General features: G+C 31.8%; 1 protein-coding gene across 1 annotated transcript; it reads right to left on the bottom strand.

Moving 5' to 3' along the window:
• Window positions 1-22,739: 22,739 nt before the first annotated feature.
• LOC140063500 (cytochrome P450 1B1-like) lies at window positions 22,740-25,882 on the bottom strand. The gene has a single exon (XM_072109844.1). It carries the CDS (start codon window positions 25,619-25,621, stop codon window positions 24,092-24,094), a length of 1,530 nt encoding a protein of 509 aa, XP_071965945.1. The 5' UTR covers window positions 25,622-25,882; the 3' UTR covers window positions 22,740-24,091.
• Between the last annotated feature and the right edge of the window lie 1,872 nt (window positions 25,883-27,754).

Raw genomic sequence — 27,754 nt, 5'->3', positions numbered from 1 at the left:
TGGCGGCCCACAGTTATACGAAAGTATTAGTACAGTACTATTGTATTGCTGTTTTTCACGATTTATGTAATCTCTGTATCAAATTACTTTTGGAATCGACAATACCTAAGTATATTTTAATCGCTATTAAATGTATCTGTATTCCTCATTCATTGCTGAGTATTCATTTCGCTATCCATTCTACTGACATATTCATTTTCCAACATCCGTTAAGAAAAAAATTTGAATTGTAAAATTAAGGCAGAAAAAATTGCATTTTCAACAGTTGAATGTTCTATTGATTTTGGATTATTTTAGGAAGCGAGTGTTCAGGTTTCGACTAAAGATGATGATTGTGTTACTCTTTGCGCATGTCCATCGTTAAATTTTTCTAATAAACGTGAAGTGGTGAAATTGAATTTAAACTGACTGAATCTGAAGTGAACTGTCGTCATGGTGCGGTCCGTGCGTCGCCAACCCAAGCAGACGATATTCTTGGTTGCTATTTTTGCCGCTACATCCATTGGTTTCTTGGCGATAGCGGTTACTACAAATAATTGGTTGAATTATATGGATGACCTGTTAATCAATAGTACTGCTTCGGAAAGTTACGCCCAGGATGGGACTGATAACGAACCAAAGACATACCGTGTACTTATGTCGTCTGGATTGTGGAGAACATGCATTGTTAACGGTAAGATTTTGTTTTTTTCATGTTTGATGTAAATTCTCTGACAGCCATTATCGCAATGATCATGATAGTGTTATTACTCTATGGTCCAACATTATCATTACAACAATGATGGAGATAATTATGATGAAAGTTAAACAGCGTTTTCATTATTATCAACATCATCTGAACTGAATTATTAGACACATTTTTAAATTGATGGTTCTAGGTCTTTTGCGACGTTCATTGATGAACCTATTTGGTTATAAGAATGTACCGTACCGCATGAATGATGTTTTTGTATCGAGGCCAAAAATCTGATCAGTTTAAAATATATATATATATATATATACTCGAACGCTTCAATAGGATTTTTTTTTAATTCGTGATGATGAGTATAAAACACGTGTTTATAAGTTTAACGTATTGTAATACTGGAAAAAATCTAGCAATTAAACCTAAATTCTTTCGTAAGCAATGTACGTGTTTTGAATGTTACTTTTGAATATGTCTAAGTAAAATGTATATATCTTGTACAGAAGCAGACGTAGGAATTGATGTCAAAACATGATATGATAAAACGTGTGGCCAGGTCTATCCTCATTCGGACGATAATGTAGGGCGATCGTGATAGTTCTAAGCACGACTCAGCGCATATTAAAATCAAAGACAAAGTTAATCTTCTATGAAACGCCGATAGGACAATTATTAGTGACATATTGTTTGAGTGTGTATATATATATATATATATATATATATATATATATATATATATATATATATATATATATATATATATATATATATATATCAATATCAAATATGTTGTATATTTTACTTAACTTATATACAGTAATGACTAAATAATGAATACAAATTATATTGTAAATCACAGACACAGGTTTTACTCCAAAATTTATCCAAAACAATAGATTCGAGTTACAGTGTATTTATTAATCTGTCTTGAGCATACAAAGGAATGCATTTTTATTTGAACATACATTCAAACCCAGTCAAACTAGATTGTCTAGATATTATGATGAACATAATAGATTTTTTCTTCCATTTTAGGTGTCCCTCATATCAGCATTTTTAAAGATTTATTTATCGATTTTTGGATCAAATGTTTTTTTCATTCCCGGATTATAACATTTGCGCTCCATACTCGGTTTCATAAGATCTTTATCAAATATTATATTTTGACAAGGTCTTAACTAGGTCGTAAATATCTCATTACATTTTGAATAGTGTGCTGATGTACACTTAAATTCCTTTCATTAAAATATCAATCATACTTTATTTGTTTCGAATCTGTATTATTATTACATTAATGATAGTTTCTTGATGGATTCTCGTTTTATCTTTATTTTTTTCACACTGGATTTACGCATTATTAAGTTTATTGAAATTCAAGGTAATATATAAATAATATATTAATACAACAAATAAAATACTTGAAATTTGAAATATAATCAACATTGCTATCAGTATGTATACTTAATATAGTAAAGTATCGCAGATTGTTCCAAAGCATAAATGAGATTGGAAAAAGTAACATATTAAATGATAAAGAACTAATAAGGTGTTTTTTGATTGCAGGTGACTCTCGAATATAATTGGGAAGATTTTTAAAGATGTATTGAAAAAATAATTATTAACATTTTTGCTGTTGAATATGCCATTTTAATGTCACATAATACTTATACACTTTGACCAAAAATTAGATGCAAAAAAAAATTATTTATCCGAAAAAAAAATATAGTCAAATTGGCTGCCAGCCAATGGATTTTTGGATAAATTTAACCATTTATTTTGTCATTTTATCAGTAAAAACATTATGTTTTTCTACGGAAGTGATTAACTTTATTAAATCTACAAAATACCCTATTCAAAGTCTGATTTAATCTTAATTTTGAGGGACAATACATCTTTAACAGTTCAGAAGCTGAAACTGCAAACTCCAAAGAATGTTAATGTGTGTGGGCCTACACATTTACATAATATGCCTACATATACTGCAAACCATAATTTACAATAACAACCACTTTTTTAGGACTTTAAAGGTCTACTCCATGTTTCTGTAATATCATGTGGTATCAAAACAAACATAACACACGTAACTGATTATAATAATGATGATTATTTGATTATGATGTTATATTATTTCAGGCACAGACAAAGGAATCTGCCGAAGACTAACCTCGTTTTCATCTCTCATTGATTACAAAGTACGCGGAACCTTTGCAGCCCCGGCCACCGGGTGGATAAGTATGTCACTAACTACACTCACATAATCAATCGAAAATAGAACTATAAGCAAGCAATCGTACAATTTATTTTCATAATTGTTTCCGAATCTATGTTTACTATTCACAAAGGTCCCACTAACAAACATGACAATATTATTTATCATGCATTTGATTTAAGAACATAATGTTTATTATTGTTAGTATGTAAAATTAATTTGACCTTTGAATCTTAAATGTCGTTAACACGCTAACAGGCGTGTACTTTATTGTTAAAATTAGGTCAGTTCGTTAGAAATTAATTGCGATTGCTGTAGTTATTAGGACACTAATAGACGCACTCGCACATAATGGCTTTAAATACAATCCGTACCGTAACTAACAATATTATCATTCACCCCGTGGGCCTAGAAGTTAAAAATAACTAACAATATTAAAATCAATCGCTAATTAACATCATTAGTAGGCTTAATAAGTTACTGCATGAAACAATAATCATTGATACATAGGCCTTATGCATCTCTATGTATGATGTATCTGTAAATTGAACTGATTTTTATGTGGCGTTTCATACTTATCAATTTGAATTGATTTTCAAGTGGCGTTCCATACCTATCTATTACGTATATGGCACATATAAACATAACTGTTAACTGCTAATAGTGATAAACACATACACACATTTAAATTATATTTCTCAACAAACATATCCGATAGTTTAATGACAACAAAAAATTCAGCTTTGTCATCATAATGTAAAATATAATAAACATACTTTACCACTCCGTATATTTGTAAGCCCTAAAGGCTCTGAAATCCCAGAATGTATTGAAATATCATACGCCATTCTGTTGTGTGCCTCTGAGAGATGTTTGTATTTCATAGAACCTTTTCGAAGACAATTAGGTTGCCACAAACTATCCATGTATATTAATTTAACAATGATTATAGTTGTCAATATGTAACACAACAATAATACAATAATATGTATGATAGGCTTACTTACCTACTTACTAACTAGGTGATTGTTTTAGTGAATGAAGATCCAAATGTCTTTAAATTAAATTAAATCCAAAAATATTTCGTTTTAGTTTAATAAGAGCATGATTAATAATAATCGTAGTTTTCTTCATATTAGGCTAAACCTTTTTTTTTTTTTTATTCTTCTAGAATATATATATTGGTTAAGTTTCTTTCATATCGTCGCTATGGTTACGGATATTGTTGCGGTTTTGTTTTTCGCTTGGATACTTTTGAGAAGGAAAGAGGATCATTATATTTTTATATCAGGATTTATATTTGTTACTGCAGGTTAGCTTTTATACATTTACATATACAAGATCAATCAAAAATCTTTATTTATTCACGAAATTATAAAATACAAAAGTACAAAATATAAAACTCGTTCACTATAAAATAAAGGTGTTCTTCCACAAGTTCGTGATAGGTAATGCAATATATAATATACAATTAATACAGTGTACAGTTTATGGTTATTTGTAACAGTTTTTGCATTGTGTATGCCTATCTCGGAATTTGGAATAATTTATGTCTTTTCCAATTATTGCCGTTCAAAAGTGAATTTCTGCAGTCTAAAGCTCCATCAAACCAGTTTGACAAAAAAGTGTGATGTGCCCAAATGTGGTAGTGATGTGCCCAAATATGGTAGTGATATGACATCATCCTGTCTATATATGGGCACATCACATTTTTTTGTCACATAAAGTTTCATGTGTAGACAGAGCTTAAGAGCCATTGTCTGTAAAAATCAAAGATTTGGTGGCAGATGTAAAAAAATGGATTTCTCTCAAATTTTTACCATGAATAGACATTTCAATAAAAAGCATATCTACAACATTCATTTTAATTTTTAGCTTCCGTTGCCATGACAACGGTCAATTATCCAAATTTTGATGTTTTGCCATTTTTCACAGATTTTCTATAGTGAAAAAGTACAAACTTGTATACTTATTTTAACCAAAAATACTTACACTATACAGTTTTTGTTTATAGCAGTGTAAACAACATGTATTGAGTTCCATTTAATGTAAAAAAAAAAAAATTACAAAATGGAGTTTGGTTGATACCATTATTTTAAAAAGGGGTGTTTTTAAAAAATATTTTTTTTATAAAAGTATACCTCATAAACGTACCTATAACTTCCAAAGTGGTGTTTTTAAATAAATGAGGTTTTTTAATTTGATAGTCAATAGGTTTGTCAACAATAATCACGAAAAAAACACTGGGGTAAATTTCGTACATAGGTTTTGTGTTGCCAGGAAAATACTAAAAATACAAAAAAATACAAACAAAATATCAACAAAAAACACATGAAACACAATTTAAATATGGCTAATCCAATAATAAAATGTATATGTGGCTTGTCATAATGCTACTAGAGTCATACGAATAGTTTAGATAAAATAGGAGAATGTGTTGCCAGGTTTATTTCAATTAATTGCCAGAAAAACAGTATTTTGCATTGAAATATTTAGTTGATGGAAAATAATGTTAAACTTTGAAATAATTCCGTCAATGGTTTTTATAAATGTTTAAATCTATTTTGTGTAAAGAGATACAGAAAGACCCCCCAAAAAAATCTGACCTTGTAAATAGGTCATTTGAGGTCAAAAGGGGTCAGAATGCAAAACAGGACAGGTCCCCACTTTACTACAACTATTAATGTTTGATCAAAATTTACAAGATGGTTCATAAAAATTCTTAACAATTTTAATTTTTTACCTACAGTGTTACCTTAGCAACCATTTCTATGTGTAACTAAGGAAAGTAATTTAAAAAAAAACGTAAAAAATGGCGTTTTTATAAATACAAAGAATTGATTGCATTTGTAATTTTTCTCAATTTTACTTCTACTGCATTCTATTAATCTTAAAGTGATGACAAACTTGATCTTGTAAATTCATTCATTTTGAGGTCAAATGAGGTCAACATTTTACCATAGTAACTGTTTCTATGCGAAAATTTCAAAAAAATAAGGGGTTTTTCATAAATACAAAACATTTTTTCTACATAGTTTTACATTTCTACTTTTTGCCAAATTTACTTTAAATACTGAATCCTAATAATCTCAGAAAGAAATCTTGACAAATCTGAATAAAGGTAAACAATTGACCTTTAGTGTTATCTTAAACCTGTTTACGTAACTAAGGATATTTAAAAAAAAATTAAGTTGAACCTCCCGAAAGTGGCCACCCTCGGGACCTGGAAAAGTGGCCGGGTGGTGACCCCTTAATAATAAAGGGCCAAAATCACGTATTATGGCTATATACGATATTCTTAACGAAACGAGCCTCTCAGTTTTCCAGCTAATTGTAGGCCTATTATTATTTATAATCAGGTGGTTTAGTATTTTTTAGCTTTTTGAGACAAATTTTAAAACTTTTATCATATGAAAAATGGTCGGTCAAAATCTGTGTAGTTTTCTCATCTCTTCACAGTAATGTTTTTAAAACCTCTTCAAAATAAAGCTAATATATAAAGAAATACAATAAACATGCACCTCTAATTCATAGGTCCATGCAATAATTATCACATTTTTCGATTGGCCGCTTACAAACAATCTCATTTTTAGTATAAAAAGGTGCCCGCAGCTGCTTACGGTAAGCACCAAATGCACTAATTAGATAGGGAGAACAAACAGGCTTTACAAAGTGCGGCTTACGGGAGGTGCCCGCTGTAAATAAAATACGGGGTTTTCATGAATAAAAATAATCACAGAAGAAAGTGCTTACGAATATGACCTTGTGAAACGGTAATTTGAAAATGCAAATAAGGCATGCCTGCTAATAATCTACAAATTTAAATTAATGTATAAGATAAATATGCAAAATCTAAAGAATATCTCAATTTTAGTTACCATAGTAACTGTTGCTATGCATAACTAAATGAAATTAAATAATTATCAGATAATTATTAATTAATAATTAATTAATGAATCCAACCATCACAGTAAAAAAAATATAGAATTTAAAACCAGTATTTAATAATAAAGTGTGATATTTTACATGCTGACCTTAAATGAAATGAAATTTCACATCAGGGCTTCAATATTTGTTATGTAGCATTAACATACCTGAGTATATCATTGACTCTTTTGATTGGTTCTATTTTGGAGAGGGGAAAGTGGTGGATCCAGGACTTTGAAATAGTTAGGGGGTTGAAGGCGAGGGTCTAAAAACTTAACTTTATGTCCTATCTTTTGCATTGCAATTTTTAACTTGGGGTGGGTGGGGGCTTGGAGAAAGGGGGAGGGGTGGGATGGAGGAGTTTGAATTCGTCTATTCATTGGGGCGATGGTAGCGGCAGCGTGGGTGGTGCTTGAATGCATGCATTTGACACTCTATAGAGGATGATCGAACAAAGTGTTGCAGTTTATCTTTTTGTGGTTATTGGCGGGGGGGGGGGGGGGGGGTTGGTAGTCGAAATTGGTGGTGGATGGGCATTTGGGATCTGCTTAGGTTAACAAATAAAAGAAGTAATCAAATGAAAGAGGAGCTTCAAAATAAGATAGGAGTAATCTGTTGCAAAGATTAAAATTCACAACGATCTGATAATTTATTCAAATTTCCAGAGGATATAACCTATAAAATGACATTAAAACTGGGAATTACAGAATCTATAATAATAAAAAAAATTTTTTCTCACAACACAACTAGAACTATATAAAACATTAAGAATTTTTCTGACCAATGAGTTTCAAATCAAATAATCAAAGAAAATAAAATGTTTCTACTAAAATACCATGTTTTTTTTTTATAAAAAGGCCTATGTTTCTCGCAACACTGCTTGTAGATTTTAAAATTACCCCAGTATTTTATTTTAGAAATCAATTATTAAACATTAGAATTACCTATTTGTAATAAATCAGCTAAAAAAATACACCACTTTGGGCGTTATGGTGAAGTAAAGTTTAGTTGCATTGAACAATTTAAAAAAAGTGAAAAACACCCCTTTTTAAATAAATGGTATCTCCCAAAGTATGAAATAAAAAAAAAATAAAAAAATATGAAACAGGTACACAATGCATTGTTATTATGCATACACTAATTATTTTTTATAATTAAATGAACAAAACAAAAATATCGTTCATCAAAGTAGTACCAATATCCATTTTAAAAAACCTTAAAAAAGGACAAAATTTGTCAAAAACACAAATTTGGCCGTTGCCATGGAAATATACGTGTGAAATAAAAAATACTTCATATTTGATTTCTCTCAACACATATATAGCCATGTGCAAAATTTGAAAGAAATCCATTTTTTTTAGTCTGCCACTCTTTTTGATATTTCTTTGATTCTTACAGACAATGGCTCTTAATAATCGCCAGTCGTCTTCAAAGTATACGATAATGCAAAATAAAGAAATTGGAGACGTTTTTTAAAAAATACAGTATGGTACAAATCTAATTATAATTTTAGATTGCGAATGATGAATTAAGTAACGGCAATAAGTTAAATTTCTTCGTACTTTATTTACAAGTGCATCTTACACTGATCCCATTTGCATCAATAGTCAACAATATGTACACGTTCACATCCTAATTTATACCATCATGCATTGCGTACTAATTTCTTAATGACAGTAATCAGTTAACGAAAAGTTGCATAGCGTTATTACATCTTTTAATATAATACTGTATATTTAAATAAATTAGTGTGGTCTTTTCTTTTTTCCCCTATTATTAGGTCTTTTAAGTATGTTTGGATTACTACTCTACATCTCTGGTGTGAATGATGAACTCGGCGATGCGACATTAGTACAATCTGCTTTTGATTCGGAAGAGCCCTTGTTCGTCTACAATTGGGGTTGGTCCTTCTACCTTGTAGGCGTAGGCCTAACTCTATCAGAAATCTCCGGATTCGTCGTTGTTCATTTATATTTTACAAGCGTAGGTAAACCAACTAAATCTGATTGGCTCGGAGCGCGTACTTTCAGGCGAATCTCAATAAACGGTGACGTATGTAGGTTTAAGGATACGTTACGTCGAATGTCTTCAACGATGACCAATCAAGATGTGACGTACGTATCACATGACCTAGATACAGTTCAAAATCTACAAAAGCCATCTATGTCTATGGATAAACTGGCGATTTCATCAATGCAAGATACCAACAGAGGACAACAGCATTTACGGCCACCCAGACGATCCAAAAGTGAACCAGTTGTTTTAAGTAGTTTTAATAAATCGTTTGAATCTATATTCAAAATAACATCTGTGTAGATTTTCGCAAATAAGGTCAGTTTAATCTTAATGATGACGTAATTCTAGGTTTTAGTCAGGCCTGTGTTAGTTGGCAATGTACAAGGAGTAAATCAGCGGTGATTTTACACGTATGCCTATTGTAGACCTACGCCAGAATATAGATGTATGAATAACGTATGGTATAATGTAGTCCTTTTCACATGGTTTGTATTCAATATCGAAATTTCTTTTCAACATAATTATATTATTTAGATTTATTTGATGTAAAATGTTATAAAAGTAGATATTACTGTTTTAATTTACAACTATTAGGCATATATACATTAACTTGTTAACTCTACGTTCAATTAACTAAATTTAGCCAAGAGAAGGCTTTGTAGTTCAAATCGTAAGAGGTATAGATTATGGCTAATTTTGATGGCTAGGAAACACCTTGTTTTCTACGGGATGTGATGTCCCGAACGGCGCCCCGTAATCTTCGGGTAAATCAAAGAATATATATCACAAGAATGAGTACCGTAATCCGCGATTGTCCATGTGGTAGGGCGCCGCCATAAGTGAGGATGTATCTGGGATCTATACAACTTTTTGTGACGGTTTCACTAATCAAAGGCTGGACCACCGGTAGTATTTTCATGATAACAAAATTTTATCAACTACATGCCAACATCATGTTAAATGCTATTTGGATATTTAATTGTTCGTTTTATGCAATTTATTTAGTAAAAACTGCCGTATAAACAGTTCGCTTTATCAACCGAACTGACCGGGCCGGGCGTGTTGGTGTTTACGCGTTTTCACGAAGGATAGTTTAATAATATTCCTATATTTAACTTGTTTCTGGTAAAACAAATAAAGGTTAATGACATTTAACATTTTATCCTATTAATAAAATGTATTTTATACTAATTTATATCATAAAAACAATAACTTAATTTTCCGGCGTAGCGTAGTACGCGGCAATGGTAAAGAATAGGCCGTTCTGAGTAACGATTCGTTGATGTTGGTGTTGCTGTGTTAGGCCTTTTTTGTGAACTAATTTAGCATGTTAGTAAATAATTGTCTGTAAAAGTGAATGTACACTAGTTTGTTAATAAATATGTATTATAAAATAGTTTACAATTGCAAAATATATTATCATAATTCTATTAAATCAAGTCTTATTTAGTATGTATACATCCGCCCTCTCTCTGGAGCTCTCTGTTACAAATTTCTCATGCAAAAATCGCGGAATACTCATTCTTGTGATATATATTCTTTGGGTAAACTTACGAGTTCTTTAGTAATATGGGAAGTATCCCGTCCTCCTTGTGTGCAATCCACGTGTGTTATTATTAGATCGATAGAGAGTTATAGTTTTTCATATATTTCGTATTTATTTCCTTTACTTCTTATTTATTATAGGTAATATCAAAGAACTTATAACACAAAAATCTCCTGTTCTTCAATTTGCATTCAAAACACAGTATCGGAAGTAAAGGGTTAAAAGGTCAAACTGGGCGACGCCATTTCACAGCATGGACTTCCTCCAAACTAGGAAGTCAAAACTATTAATTCCTATAGAGGGCTCAGTCAATTACCCTATCCCCCCTTTAGTATTAGCAGATCCCCTCTATGATTTTGACTTTATAATTTGATGCGGGCGCGCTTCTCTATGGCTCAAAATGGCGCAACCCATTAGCTCTATTCTATCCCACAATGCCTTTCGAAATTGTTACGCGCTTCGGACGATTCATGTGTTATAAGTTCTTTGGTAATATGATCAATTGGAATTCACCTTTTTTTCGAGAAAAAAAATTAATTAAATTATTATGTACTGTACTAACATTGGTAATGTGTGCACGTATGTTGCTTTATGATCACATGGTGTAATATAATCAGTTTATCCCTTGTGTAAAAAAATCACTGTACTAATAGTAGCCTGCAGGAACATTTTCGAAAAATGGTCAAATTTTGACACTTTCATTTTTTAACATAATTGGTTATTATATCATAGAATCAATAATGTGTTTTGAGTATGTTTACCACAACATGCTTTAAAAAGTCGTAATTTTTGGCATTTTCTTTAAAAAATCCCTAGGCCTAACTATAGTTGAGAAATTCTACCTTTTTATTTTTGACATAACTGGATACTATATCATAATTGACGGGCGCAAGTTACCGCAACATATTTTTAAAATATTTTGGCCATTTTTCGAAAAATATCCCTGTACTATCTACAGCGAAAAAGTGATTGCGCAGAATCACATAATGTGTCCTGCTGCGCATGTTAATCAGCATAATTTTAAAGCTATTTTGGGCATTTTTCGAATAAAAATCATTGTACTTAGTACAGGAAAATTCCAGCCTTTTTATTTGTTAACATAAGGGGTACTATCATCATAACTGACATGCGCAGAACAACATAATGTGTTTTGCGCATGTTACCTTAACATATTTTAAAAAGTCGATATTTTGTCAAATTTTCAAAAATGGCCAAATTCAGACTTTCATTTTTTAACATAATTGGTTACTATAGGCTATCATAATTGAAATGCACAGAATCACATAATGTGTTCTGCGAAAAGGTTACCTCAACATATTTTATAAAGCCGTTATTTTGGTCATTATTTTAGTAGAGGGAATTTTTTTATTTTTTTTTTATTTTTTGATATAAAATCCCTGTACTATAGTAGGCCTACAGAGAAATTTTCGAAAAATTGCCAAATTTTTGACACTTTCATATTTTAACATAATTGATATGCGCAGAATCAAATAATGTGTTTTGAGCATGTTAATTATGCTATAGTAACCAGTTGTACGGTATCGAAAAACAAAAAGGTCGGATTGTGGTCATTTTTTTAAAAAAATCCCAGTAATCTAATACAAGGAAATTTTCGAAAAATGGCCAATTTTCGACCCTTTTACTTTTTTGTCATAAATGGTAACTATGGCATAATAAACATGCGCAGAGTCGAAATAATCGGTTCTGCTCATGTCAATTATGCTATAGTAACCAGTTTTATCGAAAAATAAAACGATCATGATTTGGAAATTTTTTTAAAAAAAGGTAAATTTTCAAAAAGTGGCCAATTTTAGCATAATAAACATGCGCAGAGTCAAATAATGGTTTATGCCCATGTCAATTATGCTATAGTAACCGAAAATGGCCAATTTTCGACCCTTTTATTTTTTGACATAAATGGAACCGATTACTGTGCATGCTTATTATGCTATAGTAACCATTTATAAATAGATAGAAGGGTCCAAATTTGTCAATTTTCGAACATTTCCCTGTACTATAGTACAGGGATTTTTCGAAAAATGACAATATTTCGACGTTTTTATTTTTTTACATAAATGGTTACGGTACTATACCATAATAAACATGCGCAGAGTGGAATAAATGGTTCTGCGCATGTCAATTATGCTATAGTAACCAGTTTTATCGAAAAATTAAAAAAAAAAATTGGCCATTTTTTGAAAAAATCCCTGTACTAGTCAAGTACAGGAAATGTTGTCAAAAAATTGTCAATTTTCGACCCTTTTATTTTTTTTGTCATAAATGGTAACTATGGCATAATAAACATGCGCAGAGTCGAATAATCGGATCTGCGCATGTCAATTATGCTATAGTAACCAGTTTTATCGAAAAATAAAACGATCATGATTTGGCAATTTTTTTAAAAAAGGGTAAATTTTAAAAAGTGGCCAATTTTAGCATAATAAACATGCGCAGAGTCAAATAATGGGTTATGCCCATGTCAATTATGCTATAGTCGAAAAATGACAATATTTCGACGTTTTTATTTTTTTACATAAATAGTTAGTATACCATAATAAACATGCGCAGAGTGGAATAAATGGTTCTGCGCATGTCAATTATGCTATAGTAACCAGTTTTATCGAAAAAAAAAAAAAAATTGGCCATTTTTCGAAAAAATCCCTGTACTAGACAAGTACAAGAAATTTTGTCAAAAAATTGTCAATTTTTGACCCTTTTATTTTTTTTTCATAAATGGTAACTATGGCATAATAAACATGCGCAGAGTCGAATAATCGGTTCTGCGCAATACGCTATAGTAACCATTTTTATCGGAGAAAAAAAAAAGGTCGAAATTTTACATCCCTATACTATAGTAATTTTCGACATTTTTGACATAAATGGTTACTATGAATGACCATATTTTGATAAAATGTGTTACTATAGCATAATTGACATGCGCAGAACCGATTATTCGACTCTGCGCATGTTTATTATGCTATAGTAACAATGTCAAAAAATTCTCGAAAAATTGCCAAACTTGACACTTTTTGGTAACATAATTGGTTAATTATTGATATGCACAGAATCACATAATCACATAATGTGTCCTGCGCATTTTACCTCCACATTTTTTTTAAAAGTCGGTATTTTGGCCAAAAAATCCCTGTACTATTATAGTACAGGAAAATTCTCGAAAAAGTTTACACTTTCATTTGTAACATAATTGGTTACTTTAACATTATTAATATGATTATTTATATTGACATGTTACCTCAACATATTTTTAAAGTCGTTATTTTGGCTATTTTTCAACAATTTCCTGTACTTTAGTACAGAGAATTTTTCGAAAAATGGCAAAATTTTGACACTTTCATTTTGTAACATAATTGGTTAGTATATCATAAATCATATGCGCAGAATCACATAATGTGTCCTGCGCATGTTACCTCAAAATATTTTAATATAATAGTACAGAGAATTTTTCAAAAAATGGCAACATTTTGACACTTTCATTTGTAACATAATTGGTTACTTTATCATAATTGTTATGCGCAGAATAACATAATGTGTTCTGCGCATGCTACCGCAACATATTTTAAAAAAGTCGATATTTTGGCCATTTTTTTGAAAAATCCCTGTACTAACAGGGAAATTCTCGAAAAAATAGCAAAATTTGAACACTTTCATATTTAACATAATTGGTAACTATATCATATCTGATATTCGCAGAATCAAATAATGTATTCTGTTCATGTTACCTCCTCTACATATTTCAAAAGTCGTTATTTCGACCATTGTTTATATATATATATGCGCAGAATATAGTAAAGGTACATAATATTCAGTTGATATTTTAGGTGATACATATTTTTTATTTTTTCGACATAAAATGGTGCATAATACAGTTATATTCAGCCAGCATAATTATGGTGGTAATGTCCACATCATGATTCATCTAAATCTGAACCACAAAACCTGTAATGTTTTTAATTCATATTATGATATCCAACTTTAAACTACTGCCGCCCTCTATAAGTAAAGTATATGATAATTTGAACTAAAATTTCGGTCGGTATTCATATCGTAATCTAGTCTGGGTTCCAGACGGAGTTTTGTCTTAATATTAGTAAAAAGATAAATATTTTGGCAGAAGACAATACAATTTCCGGTACACTGTAGTTTTTAACATTTTTTAAATTTGTAAAAATTTTTTAAACTTTTAAATTTTTATTATGCAGGCGCGCCTATATCTATATTCTGATGTTTTCAGTTAAACTTGTTTTTAACATTTTAAATATATATTTATTGTTTTTATAATAAGTGATATGTAATTGTAATTTTGTTTTAATATTTTGATTGTATGTTCTACCTTTCTAAATTTCTTTTATATTTTTATATTGCATTTTATTTTTCTGAGTGAAACGCTTTTGTTAAACTTCATTAAACAATCTTTCGTTTGATACAGTTCTATTCGTATTCGTATTCGTACAAATGAATGCACAGCCTTCTGCCCTTTTTCCAATATATAATCATTAAAAAACAAGTGAATGGTATTTTTGATTATTTTACATACCAATGAGCCGACCACTAATATACTGTGTAACACAGGCCTACTGTAGTCTGAGGCAGATTTTTTTAGGGCGGCATGAGAGTTGATCCTCTTCTTTAATGGTATCTGCCTATGCTCCATAGCCATGGTGATTTCGTCGGATAATTATGAGTGCACAATTCGCTCGAGTAGGCCTACACATATTTTAGGACGAGTATAGGGCTAAGATTTTGATGTAAGCCCCTGTGCTGGAATGATCGTATAACACATCATAGAGCATAAGATTATTTATAAAATTTTGAGCTACACACCAATTCGCCCGAAACTCCTCAGTAAACTCTTTTAAGAGTTAAAAATAGCCCAATATACAGTCAATTTTATCAACTGATTGATTTATTGATTCAAATTCTGATGAATCAGTCAATCGTGGATCAGACTGTATCACTGATTTTAATTATTAATTATCAGTATATTTCAATTAAGCGTATAGGCCTACATGCATTTGATCTGAGCTAATTCAAAACGAATATATATTTGTATTAGGCCTACTATACACTAAAATGACTAAACTGTGTATTTTCCCATGACCTTCACTACAGTATTGTTAATCAATGCATTTATCTAAAGTACACTTTACTTCAAAATATTGCTTGCCAGATAGTTTCCTTTAGAAAGCTGCACAGCAGTACAAATAATTAAATTTGCATAAAACCTGTAGAATACGCTATACAGACAATATTCTATACCGTAACCATATTCAAATATTCAGAATAATAATAAAGAATCGGAAATTAACATTGAAAATAAATAACTAATAGGCTTATGTATAATTATAAAGATATTACTGTATATATTTACGAATGTCATACAGGGGCAATTGGAGGAGCCTCGAGGAGTTTGGACGCTAATGAAGGAAATTGTACAATGTATATGCAAACACCTTCCGTGAGAATGGTTGGGTGGGAATGACACTAGGCTATCACATAATACCATATACTCCAAGTAAAGAACAAAGCTAAGACAGCGGAACTTTACTAGGTATACACCGGTGATTTGTGGCCTATAATTTCAGGATATGGTAATTATAAGCAAAAGTTCAACATTATGATCACAGTGCAGGAGTATAATAGTGAGATTACTAGAAGCTTAAACAGTTATTATTTGTTTTTTGTGGGTAGATTATTATTCACGGAAAACGGTAATTTTCGGCTTCATTGAACCATAGAATATTGGTGCCAACGAGGGGCTGTATATAAGGCACCAACAATCAAATAACCGAGAGGTTTTACTAAGTATTGTAGGCCCCTATACATATAACAGACAAAATCCATAACAATCGACAATTGATGATGATCCGTAACTTTATTCGTTGAATTGTGCGTTGCGCGCATTACGTCCTTACATAGTGGAAAACATTGCTTAAATATGTTTAACAGATTGATTATATTATAATGTATATTTAATAGAATATATAGGCATATTATTTTTATGATAGACCAAATATTGTGGTGAAACGCCATCATTCCTCAGTCTTGTTAAATTTTTCTAAATATTTTATACATGTGGTATACGTGATTTGTATCAACAATAAAAAGTGGATAGTTAGTAGATTGTTCGTGAGACAATTCCCAACGACTGACAATACTTGTCCTTGATCCAAGTTCCTTTACAAAAGGATATAATAGCCGTTGTAGAATACCTGCACGCGAGGTATAAATTATTATTGTACTAATATAATACAACTCAACGTCAAAACAAATACGCTAAAGATGCCGAGAGTTACGATTGACAATTTGTACCAGTAACAAATGGGTATACGTGACAATGTAGGCCTAAATACTGTACAATACAATAATGCTACACTAACAGTAATTTCACCAGGTCAAACAACAAAAGGTCTTGAGGCCTATTATCATGTCATATTTTGTCATAAACATAATCAGGCGCGGATTTAGGTAGGGGATAAACAGGCTTTAATGACTATTTTTATTTTTCTGCAACCTGACGGACCCTTAATAATTACCATATAATAAATATAATGTTAGGTTTTTCTAAAGTACAAGCTTCTCTCAATGTAGAATTTAACTTCCAAAAGGTCCAAGCATGTGTATATAAACTAGAACAAACAAATAAAACAATAAATATGCACAATTAGACCTAAATAATATTAATCGACTAACGGACTACATATAACAAGGAGTGTTTAATCTTAGAGTAAACCACGAGTTTACTCTTTACTGATTAATACCACGAAGAGAAGAAAAAAAACAGTTTTGTAATAATTTTTGACTTAAAGGTTATGCATGATTAATGTACAAATTAAAGTGAAAGCTGTGTAATTTTCAACTTGGCAAAGTGTCAAATTCCCTAACGCAACTTGTAAAAATTGTTTTTATCAAAACGTAGTGTACAATAGTAAGTATTATTCTGGTATTTTACCATGGTAAGTAAAGTGTATCGAATCCATGGTTATTGTCAACAAATCGAACATAAAATCGTACGAGTGTAAAATCACAGTGTAGGCCTAAAAGTGTTTCTAAGGCCAATTACTACCGTATTCTTTCATGATGTACAAAACATAATTCGCAGGTTCAGTTCAGGTCTTTTTGGACACAAAACAAAAACATATTTTCTGTGGTAAACCGTACCGTTCGGTACAGTGAGCGAGCATTCACTGGATTTTCTTTCACGTTTTTGCGGGCCCCAGAAATGGTAGCCCATGCATATAATTTGGGCTCTATTTATACTGATAGAGCGCTATTATACATCGCTATAGCTCAGAGAGGGGTATATTCTCATTCTTGACGCGGGGCTGAGTTGACACGGGGCGGAGTTGACAGACAGGATAAAGATGGTTGGGCCTACTTGGATCGAATTATTTACCACATCCAATCTTATTAACTTTAAGGTATTAAAATATTAAAAAATGTGGAACTTTGATACAATGTTAGACGCAAAATTATTAATCAACCTAAGGTGATCGTTATGTTCCGATTCATTTTCAGTTGTCATCGAATGATGAGCCACATATTACGTAACACCCTCACTAATGTGACTGTAATGAAGAAGACGTAACGAGGTTATTAATTGGTCAAGTGTGGTAGCTTGTGATTAATAAGTTGCCTTCAATGTGACAACGGTAAAGCCAAAATCACACTTCGAACTAATTTTAAAAATATAGATGAGGAAGATGACTGATGATGATAATGATTAGAGGTATGATGATTATGTTGTTAATTGATGATGATGATGATGATGATGAAAATAAATAAATAAATAAATAATAAATTAAGATGTTACTATTTAGATATGCCTAATTCTTTTTTCATTTTGTTGTGATCAATTATTCTGAAAAGCTAAACATACATACTTTTCTAAAGTTCAATTTCGAAGACTTTTTCATATTACGATAAAAATTCATTGGAACGTGATTACGAGATTTACACATCATTATTCATTTCATAAACACAGCTGCCCATATCTCAAAATTTTACAGACAACATAATCTCAATGTCGATGATATAATGTTAACATTAAAGACAGTAGACCCTGAAATAAGATAAACATCTATTGCCTATTGGCAAGATCATCAAAATGTGATCGAGTAGAATAATTATCCTTCGAAAACAATTATTCTTACAATTTGAAAGATTTGTCCATTGAAGTGAGTTATTAGGTTTTGGATTTTGAATAGAATTTTTGTAATTATCGTAACTGTTTGCAAACATATAATTTGTTGGCTATCGTTTTAATCATTTTTTCCCAGCCAAGCCTAAATCTGAAACGCTAACTACATGAGTGTGGCGCTGGTTTTATTTTCGCGCATTTAAAGTTTGCGTACTTTGAGTTTGACTACTAGAACGCGCAAGGACGTAAGCGTAATGACGCAAGCGAGTTGACCAATGACAAGGAGCAGACGGATCACCCCAACTGTCACTTGTGGATTGTGTCTGCGTGTTTGCGTCGCATCCAAATTCAAATTCTTTATTGCAACAAAGTAAACATTGTTCAATTTACAATATTAAAATAGCTATTAATAAGTAATTAAAATTACAAGTTCATTCCAACATAAAAATGATAAATATGATAAAATGTTTTTATACATAGGCCTATAATAAAAATTATCTGTTGATTTAGCGTTTTATAATATTAATTAATTGAATTATCGGCTCTCAACAACCGGGAGCCATGGTTCCGCAGACCACCCCAAAAAGGAAACGAAAAAAATGTCATGACAAACAGGGGAACACGGAAACTTAGTGAATATTTATATAAATGCCTTATTATATCAACTGATGATTATAAAATAAATATTTACGATGTATGATTCTCCTATAATTATTTCAAGCAATATATAATGTAGGCTTAAATCTTACCATGGAGGTTTATCTCCATGGTCTTACTAGCCAAAAAAATAAGCACACTTACCTATGATTGTTACTCTATAATTACCCCCTCATTGGTGTAGGCCTGATACCAAAGATCTCCCTGCTGCAAATAAAAACTGAATATTGTATCACATACTATAAACCTGCGGGGAAGTCATTCTTTTACCCATCACATATCTCAGGCCTACAACCCCCTGCACAGCCGAGGATATTACATAACGGGGTACATTTGGTTATACGGCAGGCCTATGTAAAGACACCTAGGCATATCATCCATTTGTTTGACAAAAATGCATTAATGCCGTGACAGTAAAAAACCCGTAAAACAAAACAGTCAATAAGAAAAGACTGCAAATGAAATTGCATCCAAAAATTCATTTGTTCAAAGTAAGCGGACAATTTATATAACTGTTTGTTGTTTGACCTACTTTCGAGTACTTAATTACGGATGTAAATCTAGCAGTGGAGAGCTTGCTGTATTGTAGAAACTTTGAAGTACGATAAAAAGCTTATTTGTCATAAAATATGCTGTTTTATTTGTTCACAGTTGTAATTATAAAATATGGCATTGACGATGTTGATGACGATGGGGCCTACGCAAATATCACATGGGGTAGCACACGAATATCACACGCATGCCACACGTTACGAAGGGGTAAAGGATATTTTACTAACTGCAGCGTAGAGGGGCTTCCGTATGAGTCTCAGAATGTTAATTCGTATAATATGTAATTAGGTATAAGATTATACGGGTTTTAAAGTATGATCTAGGTTTCCCCTTTTTTTCCTGACCGGAATTCCCTTTTGTCGCGCGACAGCAAAGCTATTGAGTCTGATAGTCATTTTGCGTATGCTCATTGTTATATCAGCTGCATGATGTAGGGCAATATGATTTATCTTGAATGTAAATGCTGCCAGAAAATAAGCAAACATATACACTTGGAAATACACGTGTGCATGGTGATCATAGGTACAACTTGTAACAAATTCAAACTTGGCTTATGATGAATATAACTTCAACATAATATAACAGCGAAATATTACAATATTGACCTCCGCACGTAATTCCTTTAAATGTCATTGTCCCAACCAGCTGTTAGCTTCAGGGGTATCCAGGGGGTAGCACAGAATAGGTGGCCTGATATTTTCTACTTTACATTAACAGAATAGTATTATTATATATCACATTTACACATCACAGTTATTTTTTATTGTAATAATTAAAGCCAAAGATTACATGTCTTCTCGGCCGTGATAGATACATTAATAAAGTTAATAGCTCCATTATCAAATACATAATTCATAGGCCTTCGTAACATTCTGCTATAGTATGAAGTATAACGGATACATATACATATTTCTAATATAAACATCACAGACACAGAAGAAATGTTAAAGCGCCCATGGATATACTGAAAATTAATTAATTAATTAATTAATTAAAATCTGTAAACCGTTATTCGAACCCGGAACGTTCCGCTTATATATAATATATGCCTATAGGCCTATATATCGTTTTATATTGTAATGAAGTCCGAACCAGAATTCAAATCCTGTAAAAATGTAGGTAGGCCTATATTATACTGCAAAGTGTACAGTACACGTACATAATTATTATATACATAACTCACCGTAATAACTTACCATTGCGCCACTTTAATTTAATAAAATGGCTTATATACAGTATACTACAGTATATAACTCCAAATGATTTAATTATCAACCAGACATCTAACTAATTAGATTTAATGATACCAATAAACCACAGATCTATTTCAGTTCATTTTTTGGCAATCAGCGTTGTGAATTACCCTCGTCAGACACCTAACGTGTAGACGAACTAATTAAACATTCTTAATTGCGATCATATTTAAGTAGCCAAAGCTAACATGCACAAGCACAAATTAACTAGTAAGCAACAATTTTCTTTTAAGCGTTACTTTTCTTTTAGTAAACGAACTCTTCGTAAAAGTAAACTACAGACATAATACAGAGAGTACCCGGTATGGAATATGCAGCAGCAGAAAATAGAAACATCTACTTCACATTATTATTATTAATTAGGCGTAAGGCAGCTTTGCCGAGTGCTGGTATAGGAATATGTTTTGAAACAATTCGGGACCGAGCAAAACAATAATCAGATAACATTTGTATTGCTTTCAGTGAAACATGACGCATTGGGGAGAGAAATTACATTATCATTAAAAGGGCGTGTCTCTCCAACTTCAGACAAAAAAAAACATGTTTAAACAATATTATTTAGATTGTTCTATAAAAAAGGGACTAACTATGTATCTATACAATATTTATCAGTAGATTTAATTTTGATAATTAATATGATTATGCTGATCGTCTTCTAGCGGCGGATTTATTTGTATGAGACGTTACATGGCCTAGGGTTAGCCATGGGGTACGTGTCTACACCTATTTACCGATAATAAACGAACAATGTATTGGCAAGAATTAAGTAACTAATCAGATTATCAACACCTTTTCTGTCATTAAGAAAGTTACTATTATTTGGTTGTCACGCGATTCACCGTCGCAGACACAAATAAATTTAGGGATAATTCCAAGAAGGATATTTACCTGACGAAATACCAGACTTCTTCGGCAAACACCTTAATTGAACATCATTAATTAAGAAGTCTGATTTGCAATGCTAGCCCGAAACTATTGTCACCCCTTCATAATAATAGACTCGTCATAGCCCTGCTCAAATCACCAATAAGATCCTATCCATCAATTATGATGTCTCATTTTAAAATCAAATAAACTCATATGAGTCTTATAGCTATAGGCCACTGTACCACAGGGAAGAGTTAAATTACATTTAATTTAACTCTTCCCTGACTGTACATTATACACAAATATTTCAATTAAATTGTCTGATTTCTATTTTACCTAAAAATAACAAAGGTATTCTACAAAGTGTTATACCTTCAATGGTGTCCGGATCAACTTCAATTAAATTGTCTGATGTTTTTAATATTTTTATATTAACCTCAAACCACCAATAAAGTCCTCTCGTAAATCCGTGACAATCAGCTTTAATTAACCTGTCTGAAGTTGTAATTGTTGCCACAAGTTTTAAGATTAAAATGTCTGAGTTAGATCGAACGCAATAGTACAGAACCCCTGAACATTTAGGTGTTTTAATAGGTCGCGTGCAGGCCGAATCATTAATAAAAAAATAACTGTTTTAAGTTTAGAAATATTAGTTGAAATGTTAAGCAAAAGTTTATTTATTAATTCCGTAGTAAGTCGATCACGGATGTGAGCTTTGAGTATTATATAACTATGACTTCTGGTTATACAACCGATATGCGCTTACTGTACAACGAAATAATACAACTATATCTGAATATATTTTTGAATTATATATATATATATATTATATAAAATCATTTAATACATTTAATAACTTTACAGAATTCTGAAAAATGCTGAAAGGCTGACTGTTGAAAATACAAGAGAAATAACGTGACTGCTGAGTTTAAAGAACTATATTATGATGTACAAATTATATTATATAAAACATTCTGATTGTGAATAACTTAAACTACATAAAATATTACGTCTATTCATATGATTTATTACATAAATAATTTATCGAAAGATTTATATGAATACAAATACAGAACAACTTTAAGCACAATCACATAACTTTAATGTGCAGAAGTATTTACCGAGTTTCTTTCAATTTGGCGATATTTTTTTTTTTATTTCCCAATATTTGTCTTATTCTGTGAACAAGGTTTTACATATTAATAGTATGAAATGCGATTTGTAAAAAAGTTTATAAAACATAAGAATTGTGCTAAATGTTTCCAATTTTGAATTATTACTATTTAGCTAATAATGACAAATATACGAATTAACAGTAGGCCTACATACAATAGAAAGAATACAAAAAATATGAAAAGGAGTATTTACATATATACATTGAATGCAAGCCTTAGGCCTATATAAATTGCGAAAGGATATATAAACAAACGCCAGTACATTGTACATTTTTTTTAAATGTCACATAATAGTTATTCACTTTGAAAAAAAAAAAAAAATTGGATCGTAAAAAATATTTACCTGAAAAAACTATAATCTAAAGCAAACATAGTCAAATTTACTGGAAGCTAATGTTTTGTTTTTTTTTATTTAACAGTTTTCATTTTTGTCTTTAGGCAATAAAAGTTTAAAAACTTTCTACGAAAGTGATTAGGCCTAACTTTATTAAAACGGTAAAATCACCTATTCAGAGTCTTTTTATTAACCTTCATTTTTCATGGTTTTGAAGATCATAGATGCTACAGAGTGTGTCACTCTTTTAAAAGGTTCGTTTTATTGATGAAATAAGTGATAGAAAAATGCTTTAAATTGATGACAACAATTAGATCTTAAGCCCGACAACAGCAATTTTGTTTCAGTTTGAAAAAATAATAATTTTTTAAAACAAAAAACTGAAATATTTTCTGTATTCCTGAATACATTTAGTTAGGCCTGATTCAAACACATCTTACAAATTAACAAAGAATGTCCATAAGACTTACATTCATTTACCGGTATTTTCTATCACACACAATTTTGAAAGAAACTTGTTCAGATGTTTAAAAACGCTACTTAAATTATAGCTGTTAATTGTAGTTTCCATTCTTCGTTTTTTAGGCGCAATATAAACTTACTTCGCTTGATATTCTTACAGAACATGATTTCATTACCTACATTAAACACGTTATTACCCGCCTCTTTTCTGGTCACTAAAATGGTTTCTGTTCGTTTTCAGGAATGAGTATCAATTTGCAGTAACTCTTGGACGTATCTTAAGTTTGAAATTTCTAGGCCTAACAGTCAGACCGTGAATCCGTTCCAATGAAGGCTTTTCTGCAGCTGCCGACTCAAAATGACACTGATGAAGCAAGTGAGAGAAGAAGATGAATAGTTCGGTTTTTGCAAGATCTGATCCCAGACACCTCCTCCTACCAGCGGAGAACGGCATAATCTGATCAACCTTTACGCGGTCTAACTGACCGTCTTTTGTTAAAAACCTTGCCGGGTTGAACGATTCCGGGTTCACCCAGCGTGTTTTATCATGGTGCACAGAGTACAAGTTTACAAAAATAGTTGTACCTTTAGGAATGAAGTAGTCGTACAACGTCGTATCCCTCGTCGTACTGTGGGGAATGGCAAACGGAGCGATGGTAATAAATCTCAAAGTTTCCAAAATGCAAGCCTCGGTAAATGGTAGGTTCTGCTTATCTTCAAGCGATGGGAGTCTATCACCGACAACCCTGGATAACTCCTCCTGAACAGCATCTTGTATCTCAGGGTAGTTTACCATTAGTAATAGCGCCCAGGTCAGAGACATAGATATTGTGTCGAACCCTGCACCAAACATATCATACACAGTACTCACAATCCTTTCCTCATCTACTTCGTTTTTCGTCGATTTCGACACATTCAGCAAATGATCAAACATGTCGTTTGCAACACCTTGAACATGATTATTTCTGTGACGTTGAATGTCCCCTGACAATATATCTACAAGTTCAAGTATTATTTCTTTCAAATCAGTTATGGTTTTGCTCGGAAAATATTGTATTCCTGGCAGAAAATCAACGGACGTCCCGCTCCCAGTCGCTTTTGTGAACTTGTGCGATGTGGCTAAAAAGTCATGAAGTTTTGAATCACTGTAAGAACGTTGGCTTCCAAACATATATGAAAACATGATATTGCACACAGACAATTTTATCATTGTCGTTGGTTCTAAAACCCTACCGTCTGTATTGTTATTATCTGTAAGTACAGCAATCAGATTCTTAACTTCGTCACTAATACGTTGCTCAAGATTGTTCACACTCCGTCCAGACATGTATGTCTTGAGGGTAACCTCACTAATTTTACGATGAGCCTTCCACGTATCAGAATAGTCACCAAACGAAAGGAACCCGCTTTTTAATTTATGCATAACGTTAAATGAGTGGAACCGAGGCCTTCCTGCAAAGTCTACGGACTGCTGTTTTAGCGCCTGTGATATCACGTCGTAACCATTAAGTACAACAACCGGTGTCCTGAAAATATGAATTTTAAATATGTTTCCATACTGTTCTGCTAGTTCATCTATGCTTTTTTGTTGATCATTTCTATCCATATCAAATATATTACCGACAAGCGGTAACCCAGGTGGGCCAGGTATCTCTTTGCAATTAGGCGGTAGAGTATGTTTTCCATCCATTATCCGCTTTGCAATTATCATCACAAGAAGTACGCAGACAAACAATAGAAAAACCGTCAGGTTTACACCAAGGGTTTCCTCAACAATCATAATTTCAGAGAAAAAGTTTGCAAACTTCAACTTAAGATGATGATTTTGGAAACCACTTCCTCGAGGAGAATAAACGTAAAGTAATGACCGTCCGAGAAACTGCAGACAATTTATACATCTTTCACATCACGTGATGAAGATAATATGGTTTTTAATTATAAATCCAGAATTACACATTCTAACCTATCAATCGCATGTCATATAGATATATAAAATGAAAATACTTATTTGTAACTGCTCGTTAAGGCAGATTGTGTACCCAGCGTTTTGATTGGTTGTTGATTTTAACCAATAAAATGCCGACATTGAGTGTAGTAATTTAATTACTTTGTATTAAAGCACTAAGGGTTCGGATTTATCACCGAAGTGTTCATTCACGATGAGATTATACTTGGAACACAACACGGAAAAAAGACTGACTCCTCCTCCTCCTGACTATAACTTACTGTATATTCCTCCTGACACTTAACATTGCCTAATTCAAATACGAGAGTCGGCTGGTAGGCCCTAGCTAAGTCCAAAATAATTACAATGAATATCAATACATCGCACTTTTACTCTGAAAACTCTAAACCTTATATTATTACACAATGTACGTAATTGAAAACCGTGATGATCAAACGAAACACGTCGTGTCGTGTGCGCTTATACGAGACGTTGATACATTATAACTCATTGTTAGGGGTACCACTCTTCAGGGGAACACACTTTGAAACAAACGAACGAGGGGTAATATGTTTACAGCAAACTCCTGTCAGAAAACACTCTTTCGCAGGTTTCATCTGTCTACTACAATATAATACACAATAATACAATAGTGTTTTTAAGTTGATACAAATAGTTAGTATTCCTATAAAATAATAGATTTTCAATACATTATTAAATATTAATTAGAAACCAAAGGCCTATAAACAAACATAAAATTGTATCGATGCAAGAATCATCAGAATCTGTAGGCCTATTTATCTGACTATGCATATTTTTCGTGTATGCATATCCTTCGCATCTCATATCGTACACCTTAATGAAGGTTACTATTTAACACGTTTTTTACAATAGTATAGTACTAATCGATTAATGATAGAAGCCTTTGTAAAGTCCGCTTTCATTAAATAATCATTAAAGGGGGAGAAGAGAAACACCGGAGCATTGCCCGTTTGGATATCTTGTGCGTTCACTGCGTCGTATTGCATGCAATAGATACATCGAGATCGCATCTGTGAATTCAGGCTGGGGGGTGATTATCGAGGCTTTTGTGCCGTAGTACCATGAACCCCGAATCGCAGCGTAGGCCACGTCTAGGCTAATTTGATTTATGCAAGTTATTGTGGCAACAATTTCCAGGGTATCGTAACTGAATAAAATATATTTGCCTACTACGATCAAAGAAAAAAAATGTAATTTCGGATTTAGACAGTTTAATTCATCAAGGGATTTCAAAGTTGTTTATAACATTTGCTGTAATACCAACAACGGGTAAATCCGGATCCCACTTTTAAAAGGTGGAAACAGTAGGCCTATATCTGAATTATGAATTGGTAACTCGTAGTTTTTTAATTCGTTTGTAGAAATGTTTTATCAATAATGTTGTTGTTAGCCAAGTATAAGAATGTTTGGTTTTATATTTTTAACTTTTTATAACACACTTTTACTTTTTGTTATTCAAATATTAAAGATGTATTGTCCCCTAAAAACATGAAAATGAAGATTAATAACATCAGACTTTGATAAAGTTAGGCACTTTCGTAGAAAAAAATGCACAAAATCATGTTTTCACTAATAAGACAAAATAAATGGTTAAATTTAACCAAAAACCAATTTGCTGGCAGCCAATTTGAATATGTTTTGCTTTAAATTTAGTGTTTTAATGTAAATTTTTTTTTTCAATCCAATTTTTGGTAAAAGTGAATAACTATTATGTAACATTAAAATTGCATATTTGACCAAAAAAATGTTTAAAAATAATGTTTTTAGGAGGAGAATACATCTTTAAGAAACGAATTTCTCACACGAATAAACACCGAAATGTTTATTATGCTATCTCCTTCTTTTTACTTTGCGGAAATATCTATCTATAGTATGCTGACAAGGCCATAATATAGTGAGAAAAAAATATTCTGTAGGCCCACCTAT

The sequence above is a fragment of the Antedon mediterranea genome, chromosome 1 (assembly GCF_964355755.1).
Source record: "Antedon mediterranea chromosome 1, ecAntMedi1.1, whole genome shotgun sequence".
Classification (NCBI taxonomy): domain Eukaryota; kingdom Metazoa; phylum Echinodermata; class Crinoidea; order Comatulida; family Antedonidae; genus Antedon; species Antedon mediterranea.
The sequence above is the reverse complement of the archived record's forward strand: the minus strand, read 5'-3'. Positions and strand labels throughout refer to the sequence as shown.

Coding starts and splice junctions, on each gene's coding strand:
- LOC140063500 (XM_072109844.1), bottom strand. CDS start 25,621: ATGATTGTTGAGGAAACCCTTGGTGTAAACCTGACGGTTTTTCTATTG.